The 17,701-nt window shown below is 37.0% G+C and overlaps 8 protein-coding genes across 8 annotated transcripts; 5 read left to right on the top strand and 3 right to left on the bottom strand.

The window, feature by feature from the left end:
* Nucleotides 1–1,383: 1,383 nt before the first annotated feature.
* Nucleotides 1,384–2,343, top strand: HYPBUDRAFT_112622 (uncharacterized protein; the record flags this gene model as incomplete). Its single annotated transcript, XM_020218917.1, has 1 exon — nucleotides 1,384–2,343. The coding sequence occupies one exon, from the start codon at nucleotides 1,384–1,386 to the stop codon at nucleotides 2,341–2,343; it is 960 nt and encodes a 319-aa protein (XP_020075208.1).
* A 93-nt stretch (nucleotides 2,344–2,436) lies between these two features.
* HYPBUDRAFT_222797 (uncharacterized protein) lies at nucleotides 2,437–2,822 on the top strand. Its single transcript, XM_020223108.1, has one exon. The coding sequence runs from the start codon at nucleotides 2,530–2,532 to the stop codon at nucleotides 2,722–2,724; it is 195 nt and encodes a 64-aa protein (XP_020075209.1). The 5' UTR covers nucleotides 2,437–2,529; the 3' UTR covers nucleotides 2,725–2,822.
* A 558-nt stretch (nucleotides 2,823–3,380) lies between these two features.
* AXL2 (Axl2p) lies at nucleotides 3,381–6,313 on the top strand (the record flags this gene model as incomplete). Its single annotated transcript, XM_020219818.1, has 1 exon — nucleotides 3,381–6,313. One exon carries the CDS (start codon nucleotides 3,381–3,383, stop codon nucleotides 6,135–6,137), a length of 2,757 nt encoding a protein of 918 aa, XP_020075210.1. The 3' UTR covers nucleotides 6,138–6,313.
* A 106-nt stretch (nucleotides 6,314–6,419) lies between these two features.
* On the bottom strand, nucleotides 6,420–8,366 carry HYPBUDRAFT_153632 (uncharacterized protein). Its single transcript, XM_020221645.1, has one exon. The coding sequence runs from the start codon at nucleotides 7,995–7,997 to the stop codon at nucleotides 6,477–6,479; it is 1,521 nt and encodes a 506-aa protein (XP_020075211.1). The 5' UTR covers nucleotides 7,998–8,366; the 3' UTR covers nucleotides 6,420–6,476.
* Nucleotides 8,367–9,069: 703 nt separating this feature from the next.
* PDB1 (pyruvate dehydrogenase (acetyl-transferring) subunit E1 beta) lies at nucleotides 9,070–10,363 on the top strand. The gene has a single exon (XM_020221646.1). The coding sequence runs from the start codon at nucleotides 9,155–9,157 to the stop codon at nucleotides 10,331–10,333; it is 1,179 nt and encodes a 392-aa protein (XP_020075212.1). The 5' UTR covers nucleotides 9,070–9,154; the 3' UTR covers nucleotides 10,334–10,363.
* A 279-nt stretch (nucleotides 10,364–10,642) lies between these two features.
* HYPBUDRAFT_158158 (uncharacterized protein) lies at nucleotides 10,643–12,343 on the top strand (the record flags this gene model as incomplete). Its single annotated transcript, XM_020222350.1, has 1 exon — nucleotides 10,643–12,343. The coding sequence occupies one exon, from the start codon at nucleotides 10,643–10,645 to the stop codon at nucleotides 12,341–12,343; it is 1,701 nt and encodes a 566-aa protein (XP_020075213.1).
* Nucleotides 12,344–12,563: 220 nt separating this feature from the next.
* Nucleotides 12,564–14,147, bottom strand: HYPBUDRAFT_88733 (PQ-loop repeat-containing protein; the record flags this gene model as incomplete). The annotated part of the gene is made up of 3 exons (XM_020223827.1): nucleotides 12,564–12,661; nucleotides 12,731–13,017; nucleotides 13,171–14,147. Coding segments are annotated over 3 exons (1,362 nt in total), but the record flags the coding sequence as incomplete, so codon positions are not given.
* Nucleotides 14,148–14,607: 460 nt separating this feature from the next.
* Nucleotides 14,608–17,202, bottom strand: HYPBUDRAFT_153635 (chromatin modification protein). Its single transcript, XM_020221647.1, has one exon. The coding sequence runs from the start codon at nucleotides 17,140–17,142 to the stop codon at nucleotides 14,758–14,760; it is 2,385 nt and encodes a 794-aa protein (XP_020075215.1). The 5' UTR covers nucleotides 17,143–17,202; the 3' UTR covers nucleotides 14,608–14,757.
* Between the last annotated feature and the right edge of the window lie 499 nt (nucleotides 17,203–17,701).

Genomic DNA, 17,701 nt, shown 5'->3' on the forward strand with positions numbered 1-17,701 from the left:
TTAATTCAAAAGATAAGTCATATGAAAACACTTGACTTCTTCTACGATGATCTTGTATTTGCTTTCGGAGAATTCCTTCGCCAGCCAGAAGAAACCCAGTTAACCTAGAGAAGTTTGACTTAGCAGACGAAATTGACAAAATCATCCTTTCCAAAAAAGTGAAAAAACGAAAAGTAGTAGACGATGAAATCGAACCCTTGGAAGACCAAAAGCATTCAAAATACCCTAAGGAATCGTCTAATATTCTACAAAGCATGACATCAACGTATCCATTCCTAGAGATGTTTCTGTTCAGCAAAGATGATGTAGAGACACCTTTACTAATGGACAAAGCAGAGCCAGAAGAAAAGCTGGCAGTCGACCTCTCAGTCGAACATCTTTTCGATAAGCAATCAAAAAGGGTCCTGGATATGCCTAAATCCATGATATTAACCCAACGCTAACTATCTACTCAAAAATCATGGTCTAATTGAGAAACTAAGGTTTCATATGGATTTGGCGGCGAAAAAGATGTTGATTTTATTTTGAATGAGACAACAGCAATATTTATGATAAGCTGTATAGAGTTATTACAAAAAAATTTAAACGGAGAGTTTTTGATTACAAAGCAGTTAATGGAATCAAAGAGGAGGTACATGATCCATTCTGCTTTCGGTTTCTTCAAGTATGCGGCCAATTGTGACGATTGGAGTCAGCTATCGGTGTTGTGCTCGACCCTCAATATCCATCTCAGATTGACTCACATCTCTACCATAACCTCTGATATACTACGGGTTTGCCTTGACGAACCAAAAGTATACTCGAGCGACTTCAATAAGAGTGGATTGTCTGATGAAGAGTCCTTTTTGAACCAATGTGAGTTTAATTTTTCCAATCCAAGCATATTTTATCCCAAATGGACTTGAAAGAGTTTGTCTTGATTTCTGATCGGGAAAGGAAAGATCTATTCGGTAGGATCATACCAACTGAGTTATTAGTGAGTATCAACGGATTCAACTCTTTGATCTTTTAATTACTAACGCCTTACAGGATCATTTTGAATCGCTTGTAACGTCCGATTTATCAAACTAATGATTGCAAAACAGCGCAGTTTTATTGGGAAAACTCAATAAACATCCACAAAATTAAACAAAACTCTACATTGAACTCCTTACAAGAACTCCCCAGAAGAACAGCCCATACGCTAGGTCTAGTTGTGGCCATCTACTCAACTACTATAGCAAAACCAGACCGGAGCAAGCTTATGTTAGATTATTTGCAACTATTTTTATTGAATCGGACACACTACCCAACATTAGCTTTTGAGCGATTGAGAGAGGCAAACATGGAAAAACAAAATGACAAGTAGATTATACGTATGGATCATCATTAGTATACACCATTATGGCTCCTATTGCAAAAGATAAGATAAGCGAAGATGGAAGGAGCAATTCTGATAAGTACGCGGAGCATTTTGAAGTTTTGAATCAGTATTCAGAGAAAATAAGGCAAACGTTACGTCTCAGTATTCTTGAGGTTGCTTTTATAGTCCTGTTCATTTTTAACTTTATTGTTGCAAGAATTCTTCATTACACTTCCCAGGAAGAAGAAGTATATAATTACTATAACGATAAACGAAACTTGTTGAATCAATTGTTTGTTAAGAAAGGTTGGGGATGGACTACACTTATAATTCTTATATTTTATGGGATTGTAATTAAGCAATCCAAAACCAATAAGATTCAAATAGTGAAGAATGCGGGTATTAGGTATTTGCTCGTTACCGGATGGTGGATTCTTTTCACTCAGTGGTGTTTTGGCTTACCAATCATGGATAGAATCTTCATATGGACTGGAGGTAAATGCACTAATATCGATTCGAATAAGTTAAAAGCATTCAAGGGAGTTACCAAAATCTTCACTTTATTGAGCACCACTCCACAAGAGTCTGGTGCCATCTATGAATCTACTGGTGTTACTTCGTACACCTGTCGCCGTTTGAAAGGCCAATGGAGTGGAGGCCACGATCCATCGGGGCACGTATTCCTATTGGTCCACTCTTCATTGTACTTATTCTTTGAGGCAGCACCGTATTTCCATACGGTTGGCGAGTTCTGGAAGGATTTGAAAAAAATCATGCTGGTTGTCAGACATGACCAAGCCCAATTCAAGAACAGCATTTCCCAGTTCATCTCGAAACACCCATACTTCGGGGTGGTTTCTTTGATCTCGTTGTGGTGGTATATGCTATTCATGACCAACATGTACTTCCACCTGAGTGCTGAGAAATCAGTAGGGTTGATGTTTGGGTATTTCGGTGCCTTGGGTGTGTTTTACTTACCAAGATGGTTACAAAGTCAATAGATATAAAATAAAAGGCGTAATGAACTTGAATTCAAATGTAAGATGGAGAATTTTGCAATCAAACCAAAAATTGGCACCAATATGCGTCAGACCAGGCTTTCGTTGGCGATAAGACAATGGCCTCTCGTAGTATTTGCAAAGAAACATAACCTCTGATACAGACTTGAACACGACTAGATGTAATTAATGTTAGTTCACCGATTTTTTACGGGCAAAAGCCGTCATTCCACACTCAAGCACTCCAAGGTGCTGGTCTACTTCATATGTTTATTTGTAATTGGGCTCTCGTACCAATCGCTCGGGTCCAGAGAGTTGTCAAGCCAATCTCTCACGATGTCAACCAATATTGTCTTCACTAGCGAAACTAAAATTTGCATTTAAAATCCTTCTTTGCAACTAGTCTTTGCAACAAGTATTGATAGCTGCTGCCAGTTATCAACACGAAACGCGACTAACAAATAAAGATGCAAAATTGCAGCAAAAAAACAAAAAAATAGTTGCAACGCGTTTTTTAGCGACAGGGGTTTCAAAGGGATTCTTCATCAAAACAAATAAACAAATACTTCAAATCAAAGACATGGAGCCAGGATATTTCAAAGAGTTTGTAGAGTTGTTTATTGTGCCCGATGCCAGGTTACACGTCCACGTCTCTTCGTACATGGGTGTTCGACGCATCTCGATTGTAGTGGTGCATTTTGTTGTTGTAACTACGAAACAGAAGTATATTTCACCTCCTTTTAACTTTTGAATACATTGGATAAACTTGAATTTGGCAACCGCGAGAGATTGAAAGGTGTTTGTATGCTATTTTTGTCTAAGAAGTCTTCAGTTGTGTAGGTAATTTGTAGATGGGTTATTCATTGATTATCAAAAGTTTTTTTTTTGTTATTACTTCTTCTTTTTCTTTAATCAAAACTTTCAATTACTCTTATTAAAAAGGTTTCATTAGCCCAAACGTGTGCTTTATTAAGCTCTTCCTTCGAGCAATACTTAAGAATCAAAGAAGCTCAAGTGGAAAAAGAACGATGATTGAAATTATGAATCTACATACTTTCTTACTCCTTTTCATATACTTTCCTGCTTTAATCGTGGGTGAAGCCTACGTTGGCTTCCCATTCAATGAACAATTACCAAATGTTGCTAGAGTTAATGAGGATTATTCTTTTACTTTAGCCAATACTACTTATAAATCGAACTCTAATGGTGAAATATCTTATGAAGCTTCCAACTTACCAAGTTGGCTTCAGTTCGATTCTAATTCAAGAACTTTTTCTGGTAAACCTTCTTCAAGTAATGAAGGTACTTTTCAAATCACTTTAACTGGTAAAGATTCCTCGGATGGTTCATCCATTTCAAATGATTATAGCATGATTGTTAGTTCTGATCATGGAATCCATTTGAAATCTGATGATGTGATGTTTACTCAAATTGCCAAATATGGTGATACAAATGGTAATGACGGACTTGTTGTTAGTCCAGGTCAAAATTTTAATATTAAATTTGAAAAATCAGTTTTCCAACTGTATTCAGACTCTTCTCGTGATATTGTTGGTTATTATGGTCGTTCAGAAGATAGAAGTTCTTTACCTAGTTGGATTTCTTTCGACAGCGATACTCTTACTTTTAAAGGTACAGTTCCTTCAGTTACTTCTAAAATCGCCCCATCAATAATCTACGGTTTTAGTTTTATCGCTACCGATTATTTGAATTATGCTGGTGCTGAAGGTATTTTTAAATTAGTGGTTGGGGCCCATCAATTGAGTACTTCCCTTAATGAAACAATTAAAGTCAATGGTACTTTAGGGGACTTTTTCGATATAGATGTCCCAGTTCTTTCTCATGTTTACCTCGATAATAGTACCATTAATCGTGATAATATTTCGGAAGTTTATGGTAATGACTTGCCTGATTACATCTCTTTAAATCAAGATAATTTCACTTTAACCGGTAATTTCCCCAACTCATCAACTTTTGATAACTTCACCATCGTGGTTGAAGATGTTTTTGGTAACACCGTTGACTTACCTTATCTGTTTGATGCAATTGGTTCGGTATTCACTTTGGATGACTTACCTGATGTAAATGCTACCAAAGGTGAATTTTTCAATTATCAATTCCTTGAATCGTGGTTTACTGACTATAATTCTACAAAAATTTCTGTCAGCTATGATGACGCTGATTGGTTGAATTATCATCTGTCCAATCATACTCTTAGCGGTCAAACACCAAAGAACTTTGACGATTTGAAAGTTAATGTCAAGGCAAGCTCGAGCTACGATTCAGAAACTAAACTGTTCAATATCGATGGTATAAGCAAAAAAAATAAATCAAGCTCCTCTTCATCTACATCTTCCACCTCATCTGCTTCTTCCACATCGTCTGCTTCATCATCTCCGGTTGTTTCTGCAAATAAAAATAAAAGTAATAATGATTTGCGCAAGAAACTAGCCATCGGACTTGGTGTTGGCGTCCCATGTCTTCTTTTATTAATTGCAGCTTTTATTTTCTGCTGCTGCTGTGCAAGAAGAAGAAAACAAAGAAAGGAGCAAGAAGAAGAAGCTGCAGCGGGTGCAGCTGGTAATTCTAGCGAAGATACTACTGCTAATTCTGACTTTGGTAGTCCTGAATTATCTGGTCCTGGTTTCGGAGTTACTTATGATAAAAATGATCAAGATGAGAACGCTGAACGTTTGGCATCTCTAAACGTCTTGAAGCTTGACGATAAAAAGAAAAATAAAGATATCGATGATGCTCATAGTACTTCTTCATCTTTGACACACGTTGATGAAGATGACCAAAAGTCGACTTATTTTGATACGTCTGATAAACCGATTAAATCTTGGAGAGCCAACGATCATTCTGATGCAGCAATCGGTGCATTGGCTGCGAAGAACTTGAGAGCCTCAACTGCTTCATTAAGTACTGTCAACACAGAACAATTATTCTCAGTTAGACTTGTGGAAGATAACTACAGTATAAGGGATTCAAATGCTTCATCCGCATTCATGAGTAATAATTCATTGAATGCGTTATTGAGAAGGGAACAATCACTGGGGAATTTTCAAAGATTGGATAGCGAGGGTAATATTGTCAGTTTTAATCATACCAATAATAGTTCACCAGTAAAATCAAGACTTTCACGTTCTCCATCATCTAACTTAAATAGTGTGATGGAAGAAAATCAACATAGTTTTGCAGAACCAAAATTTCAGAAAAATGAAGATGTAAGTCAGGATAATTCTGAATTATTTTTCACTGCTGACAACAACACTAGTCTTTATCAGGGAGAGGAGTCAAGCAGTGGTAATTTGTTAGCTAAGTTTGAGGGATCAAACCCCCAAATATATCAATCATCCTCATCATCATCCAATTACCTTAATCATGAAAATTCAGAAAACAGTTTACAAGAACAATTTAAATATACTCAAAATTCTTTGGGTGAATATCAATGGTCATCTGATAACGTTGACCAACAAGACAATATTCACGAGTTTCATTTCCAGCCTAATAACACAGAAGCCACTCCAATGTCAGATAGTAGAACATTGTCCAACTCACCATTGAAAAATCTCAATACATCATCTCATTCATTGCTTAGTTCTAATAATAATAATATGAATAACAGTGATATTCAAACCATGAATCCAGGTGCTGGATTCTCTAATACTTCATTAGGTAAAAAGGCTAAATTGGTTGAATTCACTAGGAAGGGCAGTTTGAGAGATTCATCTTACAGACCTGATGGTGTTCATCAAGGAGAAACTGCCCAAATTCATGATGACGATAGTGAGTAGTTGTTTTTGAGAGCCGGATGATTTTTATTGCATATATTTCTTGTTTACTTCCCTAATTTCTTTGATTTTCCTTTTTATTGCATCTTCCAAAGTCTTAGTTGACGTTCTTTACCTTCTTTTTTTCCCTTTCATCAAGTTCACCGGGTTGAAATAAGTTCAACTCGGTTTTATTCTATTCTTTTGTATTATTAGCTTAGTCTATCTTTTTTAACCAAAACTTTTTTTTTACTCCGTGATAAACGGTTTTAATAATATACTTAATAATTTTTATAATATTCTTTTGCAAGTCTACAAGGTAAGTTTAAATATGGAAGTATTAGTTATTATAAATAGGGGGAATTAAATAGAGGAATGCTTTGGTAAAGTGTCGACGAAATTAGCGGTATCTTGAGCTCTACGTCTACCTTCAACGTATTCCATCATTTCTGAATAAGTTTGAGGAATGACTGAAGCAAAACCAGGACTATTTTCAGCGGTTGAGTTGGCAGGGACAAAGAAGGAGTAAATGAAACTTCCTGATTCTTTAGAATTGATAGAATTCAAACTTTTAATATAAGTATCGACCCTGACTTGAATTAAAGTACCTGGTTCAGATAAGAAAGCATCCGGGTTTGACAGGAGTTTATTTGTAGGGGGTAATCTAAAATTGAAAGGAGAATCAGCATCGTTTTCAATATTTTCATCATGAATATGTTCAGTGTAAGCCACTGAGGCATCCATACTTAAAACACTACCAACGGGGACTGGAGCTTTGAAAGTAGTTGAATCAAGAGAAACAAATCTTGGACCAGCAGAAGCAAAAGCAGCAGCAGCACAATAAGCCAATTCAAAAGATTGTCTAAGTAAGTAACCACCGAAAATCATATAAGAATGTCTATTTCTATATTGAGGTTGCATGAAAAGGGTTGAACTAACTTTTGAATCTTTCATAAACAGTAAACTTTTCAGTTTATTACCACCGGATTTTTCAATTGCTTTTGAAGATTTCCACATTTCATGTATAAGTCTCGATTCTTCATCAGTTGGTTCAATGACTTTATGATTTTTAGCAGCAAATTTTTTTTTAGCATTATGAGATTCGGCTCTTCTATAATCTAACCATTGTTGTTCCAGAGTAGGTAATAAACGATTAACCGCAAAAGAACGATGAGTCAATGGATTACGGGCAACAAAGGTAAAATTAGCAGTTAAAAAAATATTTTCAGCAGGCAAAGCATCTTCAGTTATTGTAGAAGGTAATTTTTCATCAAATGCAAAACCTTTAACTGTAATTTCCATTGAAGATTTACCAGTCCAAGTAACTGCACCAGCAAGGACAAAGTTATAATTGGTAATTTCATCAACTTTCTTTACCATATAAATACGATCGACCGAAGCAGTAACATTTACTGGTTCAGCAGGAGCACAGTGTCTATAAGCAATTCTACCAGCTAAAGCATCTAAATCTTGAAATAACTGACCAGCTCTTAATCTACCAAAAGCATTCATGTATTGATCACACAACCATTGATCATCTTTGAAAGGTAAAGCCAAATAAGAAAATGATTCATTTCTCGTCTTTTCGCCAACTTCAGTGGTAACTGGTGTAACATAAGAATAACTATCAATTGTTTTACCTTCAGCCATTTGTTTTTCTCGTTCTCTTAATGCTGCAATCCAAGTGGCTTTATTTGGGAATTTTTGCATATCATTTTGATCCGCTAATATAGTAGCAGTGGCATCTGCTGCATCGGCTGGCTCAAACGATGCTGCCTTATCTTCTCTATGGAAATTGGTTGGTATCGATGAATTGAACCTGTTGAGGCAAATTGCTGGGTTCCTACTTGAAACCCTGCATGTTCTTCCAATCGTTTTAAGCATCTTGAGTGCAAATAAGATTTATTATTAGAATATCGAGATCCTCTTCCTAAAAATAAAAGGATATTGATGACATTTTATAATAAGATGATTGGAATATTTCAGTCCATTGACTGAGTTCCGAGGGTGCAAGCCAATGGCCGCCAGTCACCCCCCCTCATCGCTTGCCGGAACATGAAGTCATATTGCGTTTTGTATCACGTGAACACCCTCGAAACCCCCTGCCGGAACTCGCTAGTCTTCTCCTAAAGCAAATTATATTTGCATCTTTGACTATTCGATTAGACAAACTGGGTCAGTGGAAGCTTCTACACCCAGGGTATCAGCTCAACATTGTCTGACATTGGCCAACCGTAACTCGCCTACTCAACCATAAATATAATCAACCGTAGCTCATGTACTCAACCATAAATATAATCAACCATAGCTCATGTACTCAACCAATTCAACTCAACAACTGCTCAGCTCAACAACACAAAGGCTTCCCAAACGGTGGTCCAAAGCACTGAAAGGAGGGGAAGGACCGGTGTACGGAGGAGAGGTGTGCCCGGGGCTCGACGGGTGCTGCCGCAAAGGGGGGTCCGGTGGTCCCTGGGAACCCCGGGCGCCGTTGTCTGGGAATGTACGGGTGTAGGTACTCGCACGACCTCGGGAGATAAATGTACGGATGTTTTTTTTTTTCGTTCTTTCGTTTGTGTTGTTCTCTTAAGCTGATGGAGATGTATGTCCGAATCGACTGATTTGTCCATGGAGACACGACCGCCATTTAGTATGGTTATCGCGCTTTTTGATACGGTCCTCATCTGTCCGGCCTCCATACCTGCCGATTTTACAGTCAAAAGCTGGTGTGGACCACCTCAATTACACAGCACACCCCCATTTCTGGCGCCGGTAGAAAGATGGACACGGCAGAGACCGTGAAAAGTCCTGGCGAAAGGTGATGGGAATAGGAAAAGCCCACCACTCCCCCAAAAAATGGCAGCGTAGGAAACAAAATAGTGCGAGAAAACAGCGAAAAAAAAAACCGAATTAAGGAACTCACTTCCCTTTGAAAAAAGTTAGGAAAAGCTTTATTAATAAATTGATACTTTTTCTTCTTTCTTTCTTTTATAAATCAATTAATCAGTGTGTGATTCTTTCGATTCATTGAGAAATTTGTCATGGCCCCAAGTAAGTTATCATCTGTTGCCAAAACAGCTAATTTGGCTGCTTCTGCTTTGAAAAATGGTAATGGTTCAGTTATTCCAAATGCTGTTGCCAGAAGTTTACCCCAAGCTGGTCAATACCAAGCTTTAAGAACTACTGGGGGTTCCTCCGTCCGTTCTGCTTCCAGTGCTTCTGGTACTAAGACCATGACTGTTAGAGATGCTTTGAATTCTGCAATTGCTGAAGAATTAGACCGTGATGATGATGTCTTTTTAATGGGGGAAGAAGTTGCCCAATATAATGGTGCTTATAAAGTTTCAAGAGGTTTATTAGATAGATTTGGTGAAAGAAGAGTTGTTGATACTCCAATTACCGAAATGGGGTTCACTGGTTTAACTGTTGGTGCTGCATTAGCTGGTTTAAAACCAATTTGTGAATTTATGACTTTTAATTTTGCTATGCAATCAATTGATCATATTATTAATTCTGCCGCTAAAACTTATTATATGTCTGGTGGTAAGCAACCTTGTAATGTCACTTTCCGTGGTCCAAATGGTGCCGCTGCTGGTGTTGCTGCTCAACATTCTCAATGTTATGCTGCTTGGTACGGTTCTATTCCAGGTTTGAAAGTTTTATCTCCCTACTCTGCTGAAGATTATAAAGGTTTATTCAAGGCTGCCGTTAGAGATCCAAATCCAGTTGTTTTCTTGGAAAATGAAATTGCTTATGGTGAATCTTTTGAAGTTTCTGAAGAATCTTTATCTTCTGATTTCGTCTTACCAATCGGTAAAGCTAAAATTGAAAGAGAAGGTACTGATATAACTATGGTTTCTCATACTAGAAATGTCATGCATTGTTTAGAAGCTGCTAAATTATTAGAAGAACAATACGGAGTTAAAGCTGAAGTTATTAACTTAAGATCTATTAAACCTTTGGATGTTCCAACCATTGTTGAATCAGTTAAAAAAACTAACCACTTAATCACCGTTGAAGCTGGTTTCCCTGCCTTTGGTGTTGGTTCCGAAATCTGTGCTCAAATTATGGAATCGGAAGCCTTTGATTACTTGGATGCCCCAGTTGAAAGATGTACCGGTTGTGAAGTCCCAACCCCTTACGCTAAAGAATTAGAAGATTTTGCTTTCCCAGATACCGAAATCGTTATGAGAGCTTCCAGAAAAGTCTTATCCTTATAATTTCATTCATAATGACCTTCCTTTCATTCTTCATCTAATCATAGTTACTCCCCCCCCCCATCTTTTTCTTCTATATTAAATTAATTTAAATTGAAAATTACCTTTTCATATATATAAATAAAAAATCTATTCTCGTCATACTAACTATGACCTGTAATGTATAGTCTATACAATATTGTATTGTCTCGTTATCTATGGGGTAGTTTTTCTCATTCTGTGCTTTTTTGACGCGACAACTTTCAAATCACAACTGAAAATTTCCAGCCAGGTGTAAGTAATTGATATACCTTTCTCCAAACAATTGAGATCATGTCCGAAGATGCTAAGGTTCATAAGAGGATTCTGTCCATAGATCCCACGAATTCTTCTACCAACGAACTCAATTATTCTCACGCTGCCTTTGAGGAAGAAAATGATGGTTTACTCCCCATTTCTCATCAAGACCTTAATGAAAAGCAATCTAAAAACACTTTGAAACCAGCTTCTAATGCCTCCGCAAACTCTAAACCCTTACCTAGAAAAGACTATAAAGCTTTTGCAGTCTTGGTGATACTCTATTTACTTCAAGGTGTTCCAGTTGGTTTGGCATTTGGATCCATTCCTTTTATCTTGAAATCTAAATTATCATATTCTCAAGTTGGGATATTCTCTCTTGCAAGTTATCCTTACTCCTTGAAATTACTCTGGTCTCCTATAGTTGATGCCATCTACTCTCCGAAATGGGGGCGTAGGAGATCTTGGATTATACCAATTCAGACCATATCGGGTTTAACTCTCATTTATCTAGGTCTTATTATTGACGATTTATTGGAAGACCCCCAATCTCATCTTACCACAATCACTGCCTGCTTTTTCCTACTTGTGTTCTTCTGTGCTACCCAAGATATTGCAGTTGATGGCTGGGCATTGACCTGCCTATCCCCAGAAGCATTATCGTACGCTTCAACTGCTCAAACAGTTGGTATAAACTCGGGTTATTTTTCATCCTTCACAATATATTTGGCTTTGAGTTCTCCCGATTTTGCTAATAAGTATATTAGATCTACTCCTTTGGATACTGGACTTTTCCTGATGGGTCAGTATTTAAGCTTTTGGGGCTGGATGTTTCTTATTGTTACTGCCTTATTAGTGTTCATCCCGGAAGATCCTCCTCATTTGGCCAAGACTAATGCTGCAAAACTAGCTAATGAAAAGGCAAAGGTTGAGGATTATCATAATACGAGAAAAAATTATTTCAATGAATTGAAACACGTCTATTACTCAATGTACCAGGTTTTAAAATTACCAAATGTTCAAACTTTCGTGGTTATATTGTTAACTGCAAAATTCGGTTTTCAAGTTAATGAAGCAGCTACCAATTTAAAACTTCTTGAAAAAGGTTTATCAAAAGAAGACTTATCCATTACTGTTCTTATCAATTTCCCCTTTGAAATGCTCTTTGGATATTATGCTGGTAGATGGTCTACAGGTAAGCATCCTTTGAAACCTTGGGTCATTGGATTTGCTGGTAGACTTTTCGCTGCTGCATGGGGTCAAATCATTCTTCTTATGTATCCCCTGAGCGGAGAAGTTGGAGCTGGTTATTTTCTCCTAGTTATTTTGCAACATTTATTCGGTTCATTCATGTCTACAATTCAATTCGTTTCTCTTTGTGCATTCCATACCAAAATTGCTGACCCGGCAATAGGTGGAACTTATATGACTACCCTTAATACATTATCAAATTATGGTGGTACTTGGCCTCGTCTTATCATTTTTTTCTTGATTGATAAGTTTACATCTTCGACTTGTGAATATTCCAACAAACTGAAATCTTATCAAATATATCTGGAAAGTATGAAAGAACAATGTAAGGAAATGGGGGGAACTGTGAATGTATGGAGAGATGGTTACTATTATACTAATGTTCTTTGTATACTGATAGGTATTTTGATTCTTTTATGGGCTAAGAAAAGAACGGCTTATTTACAATCCTTACCATCTAGTGCATGGAGAGTGAAGCAAACTTAAATGCAATATATGTATATATTTGTATATAAGTTAAATAAATAGAACTCTAGACTAGTAGACACATGGCACATACTTCCCTTTAAATCTATATAAGGTTATCATTATGACTATGTGCTCTCTTGTGACCATTCATACTTTGGCCAGATAACAGTGAGGGTCCCCTTTGGGATTGTCGTGAATAGCTACCTGCGTAACTAACTGGTTGATGGAAATCATCATGTAAGAAATCAATTGGTGAGAATGGTATTTTTGATTCATTCATCATTTTCTTTGAGATAGAAGAATGGTTACCAACAATTGAAGGAATTAAAGAGGTATCTAAGGAATTATCGGCAATGGCAATTGCACTCGAGTGAGGATTACCCATAGAACCATGAAAAACAGCACTGTTAGTGGCCATTGAGCCTGAATGCGATGAAGATTGCAGAGGCGAACGTAAATGCATATGGGAATTGGACCTTGATAATGACTTAGCTAATGCTGTTATAGTATTTGAAATAAACGATCTGGTAGTCCCATTATTGTTATAATCTGGAGTACATGCTGATGTTGAAATGTAATTTGGAGGAGGTGGTGACATAGTATAGCCAATTCTAGATCTATCATTATGATTCAATAAAGATGAAGATTCATTATAACGAGTTGGCTCATAAGAAGTATTGACATTTTCATCACTCCGGAGACTCTGTGGAAGTCTTTGATTATTTGAGTGAGAATATGTATTATAATGATTTGTATAGAAGGAACCAGAGTCATCTGAATCATTATCAAAAATACTATTAGGATAATTTGTATTGGGTTCTTGATTGAACTGTCTTCTCTTTAACTTTTGTTGTTCTCGTTGCATATGTAGGTCATGGTCAAAAAACCCGTCATTTAGATTGTTAACTGGATCTTTATAATACCAAAATTGAAAAATAATTATTGAATCAAAGATTAGTGTACCCGAGCTTCCAACTATGAATGGTAATTGAGCCCAAAAGACATCAATGAAAATATTAGAAGAATCCTGATGACGATAGAGTAAGCACAAATCACAGAGTATAGAGATGGTATAGAATAAATTACCCAACATGGCAAATAGAAATAGAAGTACAGTCATCCCTTTGGTTGACTTGTTATGATAGTTTTTCAAAATTTGTGGAGTTCTTGAAGAAAGATAAAGAGCCAGGCATATCCATGCAGACGATCTACCAATAATATAGCGGTTTGAAGTGATTATTGAATTGATAGCACCAAAGAACGACAATATCGAGGTAATCACAGTACCTGTTTTTGATGATCCACCTTTATTAGCAATTGGCATTGCGTTCGATGGTTTAGCCAAGGATGCAACAACGGAACCAGAAAATATTTTATGGAGGAAACTATCTTTCCTAGATTGACGTCCTGCCACATTGAAATCTTCTAAATTATAGTCATGCACATCGTTAATAACCAAATGTGGATTAGCATGGTGATGAGTTAAATGATGAGGAGAATGTGGCTTAATCATATTTGGACTTTGTAATAAATTATGGTGTACTTTTTGTTTAGGATAAATCCGAGTGTAGTACCAATATTGAGTAGATAATATGATATCTATAAAGCAATAGTATGAGGCGAGACACGTTTGGAAAGGTAATGCTTTGGTTAAAATACAACCTATAAGGTTAGTAACATCACCTGCAATCCAACAACCAAGGAACCAGATTGATACACCTGCGACAGACTCATTCAAATGATTTTCAATTACCTGAGGCAATTGAGCAAATAACCACAATGCAAGCGAAAGTACCCCTGATATTTGCGATACTGATGCAACTATTCGTTCATTACTTGAATATAAGGTATAATTAACAGATGCAATATTTTCACCACTAGATATTAGGATATTCGACATCTCGGATGCGTTGGTCCAAAAATCTAGAGCAGATGAACTCATTTGACGTGAATGATTCTTGGAGTTGAAAGAGATCGAGTTATTGGTATCGATCAGACCGTTGGATCCAAACTGTTTCTATTGTATTCGATTTAGAAATGAGTCACTGTAAGGAGATAAATTTAATGACCATCGGTAAAGAGGTACTGGAGATAAGGTAACAACTTGGCTCCTTGGAATAAACTCGAGGAATTAGTATAAATCCCTTACTAGAGATAAGGCTGATGATCTAATGAAAATTTTTATCAAAGACTCGTTATCTTTTTTTCTCAAGTTTTTGTCGTTAGTTGAAGCGTTCCTCCCTTTTTTTGTCATTTTTTATTGATTGACAGATAATGCGAGTGAAGCTTTGGATTTTCCGCTTCTTTTCTATTTTATTAGTGAATTAGGTTATAAGCTATATATAACTACGACAGAAATTCCCTGGTAAAGAGTGTATCAGAGGGCGTAAAAGAAGTATACGTTCATTAGTTTAAAAAGATTAGCAATAGTTTTAAGAAAGGAATGAGCCACCAGCAAGACAAAGGTTACGTCTGGTGAAGTGGACTTTGTAGACAGGAGACTTTTTGGTGAAGTATGCAGTCATATGGTCGCTACTGGCGATAATTTCCTTCCTATTAGATCTTTCATTGGATTTGTTAGGGCCAGATGCCTTGTTGGAAGCATTTGTGTTTTCGGAATTTCCGTTGGGGATTCCATTACTATTACCACCTTTTGTATCATTATTAGAATTGTTTTCAAGACTGAAAGCCTCTGGTTCGGGTCCTGCTTCGTTGGTATTACGTTTGACATCCCACACTCTGACAGTACTGTCTGCACCACCACTGACTAGCACGTCACCTTCTCTAGAGAAAGCTAAGGAGTAAATTGACGATCTACCGTGACCTCTCATGGTCTTCAATCTTCTTCCTGAACCAACATCCCAAACGTTTATTACACTGTCTTCTCCAGCACTTGCTAGCCATCTGCCATCAGGAGAGACGGCAATACAATTAACGGGTCCAGTATGGCCCATGAAAATTCTTACTGCAGAACCAGTTTGAACATCCCACATCCTACATGTTTTATCGGAGGAACCGGTGAAAACATAGCTTGAGTTTGGATGGAACGCAACGCAGTCCACGTCATTTATGTGTCCGGCAAAGATTCTCAAAGGATAGATATGATCGGTTGCCCATAATCTAGCTGTTTGATCATGAGATGCAGTAGCAAAGTAATGTCCCATTGGACTAAACTTGATATCCCATATAGGTTGATTATGTCCTTTGTAAACCACTAATGCAGTGTAAGAGTCCAAAGACCATAATCTTATTGTCTTATCTTCTGAAGCAGAAATTAAATAGCGATTATCCGGGCTAAAAGATAACGCATAAACGGGTCCACTATGTCCAATAAGTTTTCTGGTATTATCATTATTTTGACGATCTTTTTTGAAAATGGATTTTAAAGGTTTTCCATCAAGACTCCATAATTTGATTGAACTATCTTGGAAACCTGCTGCAACGATATTTGAATCATTATTGAATTCAATGCAATTCATGTTATTATTAGTATTGTGGAAAGTATACATACAAACAGAAGGAGCACTTGCTTGGATTGCGCCCAATTTAATTTTTGATCTTGAGTCTTCGACTTCCAATATAGCTCTTTTGATATCGGAAGCATCTTTTAAAGGTAATGGTAGAGATTCACGGGCTGGAGAATCCTGTTCTGGTTCTGTAATTTTTTTGAATTCGTCAACCAATGACACGCCATTTACAGGTGAAGTCTTTTCATCTTTGACTTTGAGCTCGGCTTCGATTTCTTTTTCAACTTCTGGATCCATGGGTAATTTACCCAAAGTGACTGGTTGTTCATTAAATTTTTCAATTTCATTGGTACGAGTGATATACCCGGGTATACCCTCTTGAGGATTAGCTTCACCCTCTTGATCTATCTTATCTGGTTTTGTAGTGGTTAGAGTGATTGGATTTAAGTATTGATTCAAAATTCTAATTAAAATGGCACCACCCACGGCTTCATTTTCGTGTAAAAAATAAAGTAATAAATTTAAACTTGTTTTGGAAACAATGATATTATATTTATTTTTACGATAAGCTTGAGCCAATTCATGAGTTTGTATATGGTCAGGAGTTGAAATCTTGGCCAACTGTTGAATTTCCAAACCGTGAAGAATTTCATGATCACTCTTGAAATCATCCAAAAACTCTTTCAGGTAAGCAACCAAGTTCTTTTGGATCAACTCAAGATAGCAATGAATGAAAATTGGGAATAAAATTCTCGATAACTCAGGTTTATATAAATCAAGAGAAGTGTCTACCCAATTTCTCAAGATGGAATACGCTCTATTGTAAACATCGGGATCATCTTCTCTTTTACGTTTTTCCTCGTCTTCTAATTCTCTTAATCGTTTTTCTGCTTGTAATCTTGATTCGCTATCTTTCATCAGCTTCAATTGTTCATGTAATTGATGTTGTTTTTCTTTCAAATCTCTTAACTCTTTTTCGGTTCTAGTATGTTTTTCTTTCAAGTCTTTTTCCCGTCTCGATATTTCTCCTGGATTACCAAGTGGTGTGTTGGATGGATTAACATTTGGTCCCGGTGGTGTTGGTGTATTTGTACTTTCCAATCTAAGCATTGATTCCGTCTTATGGTATCCTTTCTTATTAAGATACTCCAACACAATTCGATTCAAGTCTGCTTGAGACAATTGAGGTTGCTGGCTTCGATTGGCGGGTGCCCTAGCAGCTGCAGCACCCGACAGTCCAGCATTAGCCCCATTACTGTTATTAGTTGAAGAACCACCAACTGGCTGAATATCTGAAGCGTTGCCCGTAAGGTTATTATTAGAAGCTTGTCCCTGATTGTTATCAGACATGGTTGATGAGATTATTTACAATATAATACAGAAGGAAACACCACTGGCAACAAGGATGGCTTTAGGAATAGGATGATGTAAAACTTTCATACTACGGTTTTATCAAGTCAAAACAAAAGACCGAAAAAAACAGGAAAAAAGAGCGACTTCGAGAAGAAAAATGTCGCGCCACTAGCATCGCGACATTTTCACAGTCATTATCAAACCTACGACGAAGGTGTAAAAGGATTACTAAATAGCCCAAGGGTGCTATGGTTCGGGACGGATAGAGAGAAGAGAAGATGAAAATTTAATTCTACAACGATATAAGTAAGTATATTGTGGTGGAGTGCCAGTGAACCTGAAATCAACTTGTTTCTAGCAGATCCACTGTTTACCCAAGACATCTGCTTGGTCCATCGATACGAGCAATCTCCATTGTAGAAGAACCAAACACTACTTCAGTGGTTTCATTATGACTAAGAACCCAAAACGATCGACCAAGTCCACGTTCGAATTGCAGCCATAACTTCAAACCACAAACTACATACCGCTGGCCATATGAAGCTTCTCACAAAAC

This window comes from Hyphopichia burtonii (assembly GCF_001661395.1).
Source record: "Hyphopichia burtonii NRRL Y-1933 unplaced genomic scaffold HYPBUscaffold_6, whole genome shotgun sequence".
NCBI lineage: Eukaryota > Fungi > Ascomycota > Pichiomycetes > Serinales > Debaryomycetaceae > Hyphopichia > Hyphopichia burtonii.

Excerpts from the sequence above, each read along its gene's own strand:
- HYPBUDRAFT_153632 (XM_020221645.1), bottom strand. The coding sequence starts at position 7,997 with ATGCTTAAAACGATTGGAAGAACATGCAGGGTTTCAAGTAGGAACCCA.
- HYPBUDRAFT_153635 (XM_020221647.1), bottom strand. The coding sequence starts at position 17,142 with ATGTCTGATAACAATCAGGGACAAGCTTCTAATAATAACCTTACGGGC.
- PDB1 (XM_020221646.1), top strand. The coding sequence starts at position 9,155 with ATGGCCCCAAGTAAGTTATCATCTGTTGCCAAAACAGCTAATTTGGCT.
- HYPBUDRAFT_222797 (XM_020223108.1), top strand. The coding sequence starts at position 2,530 with ATGTTAGTTCACCGATTTTTTACGGGCAAAAGCCGTCATTCCACACTC.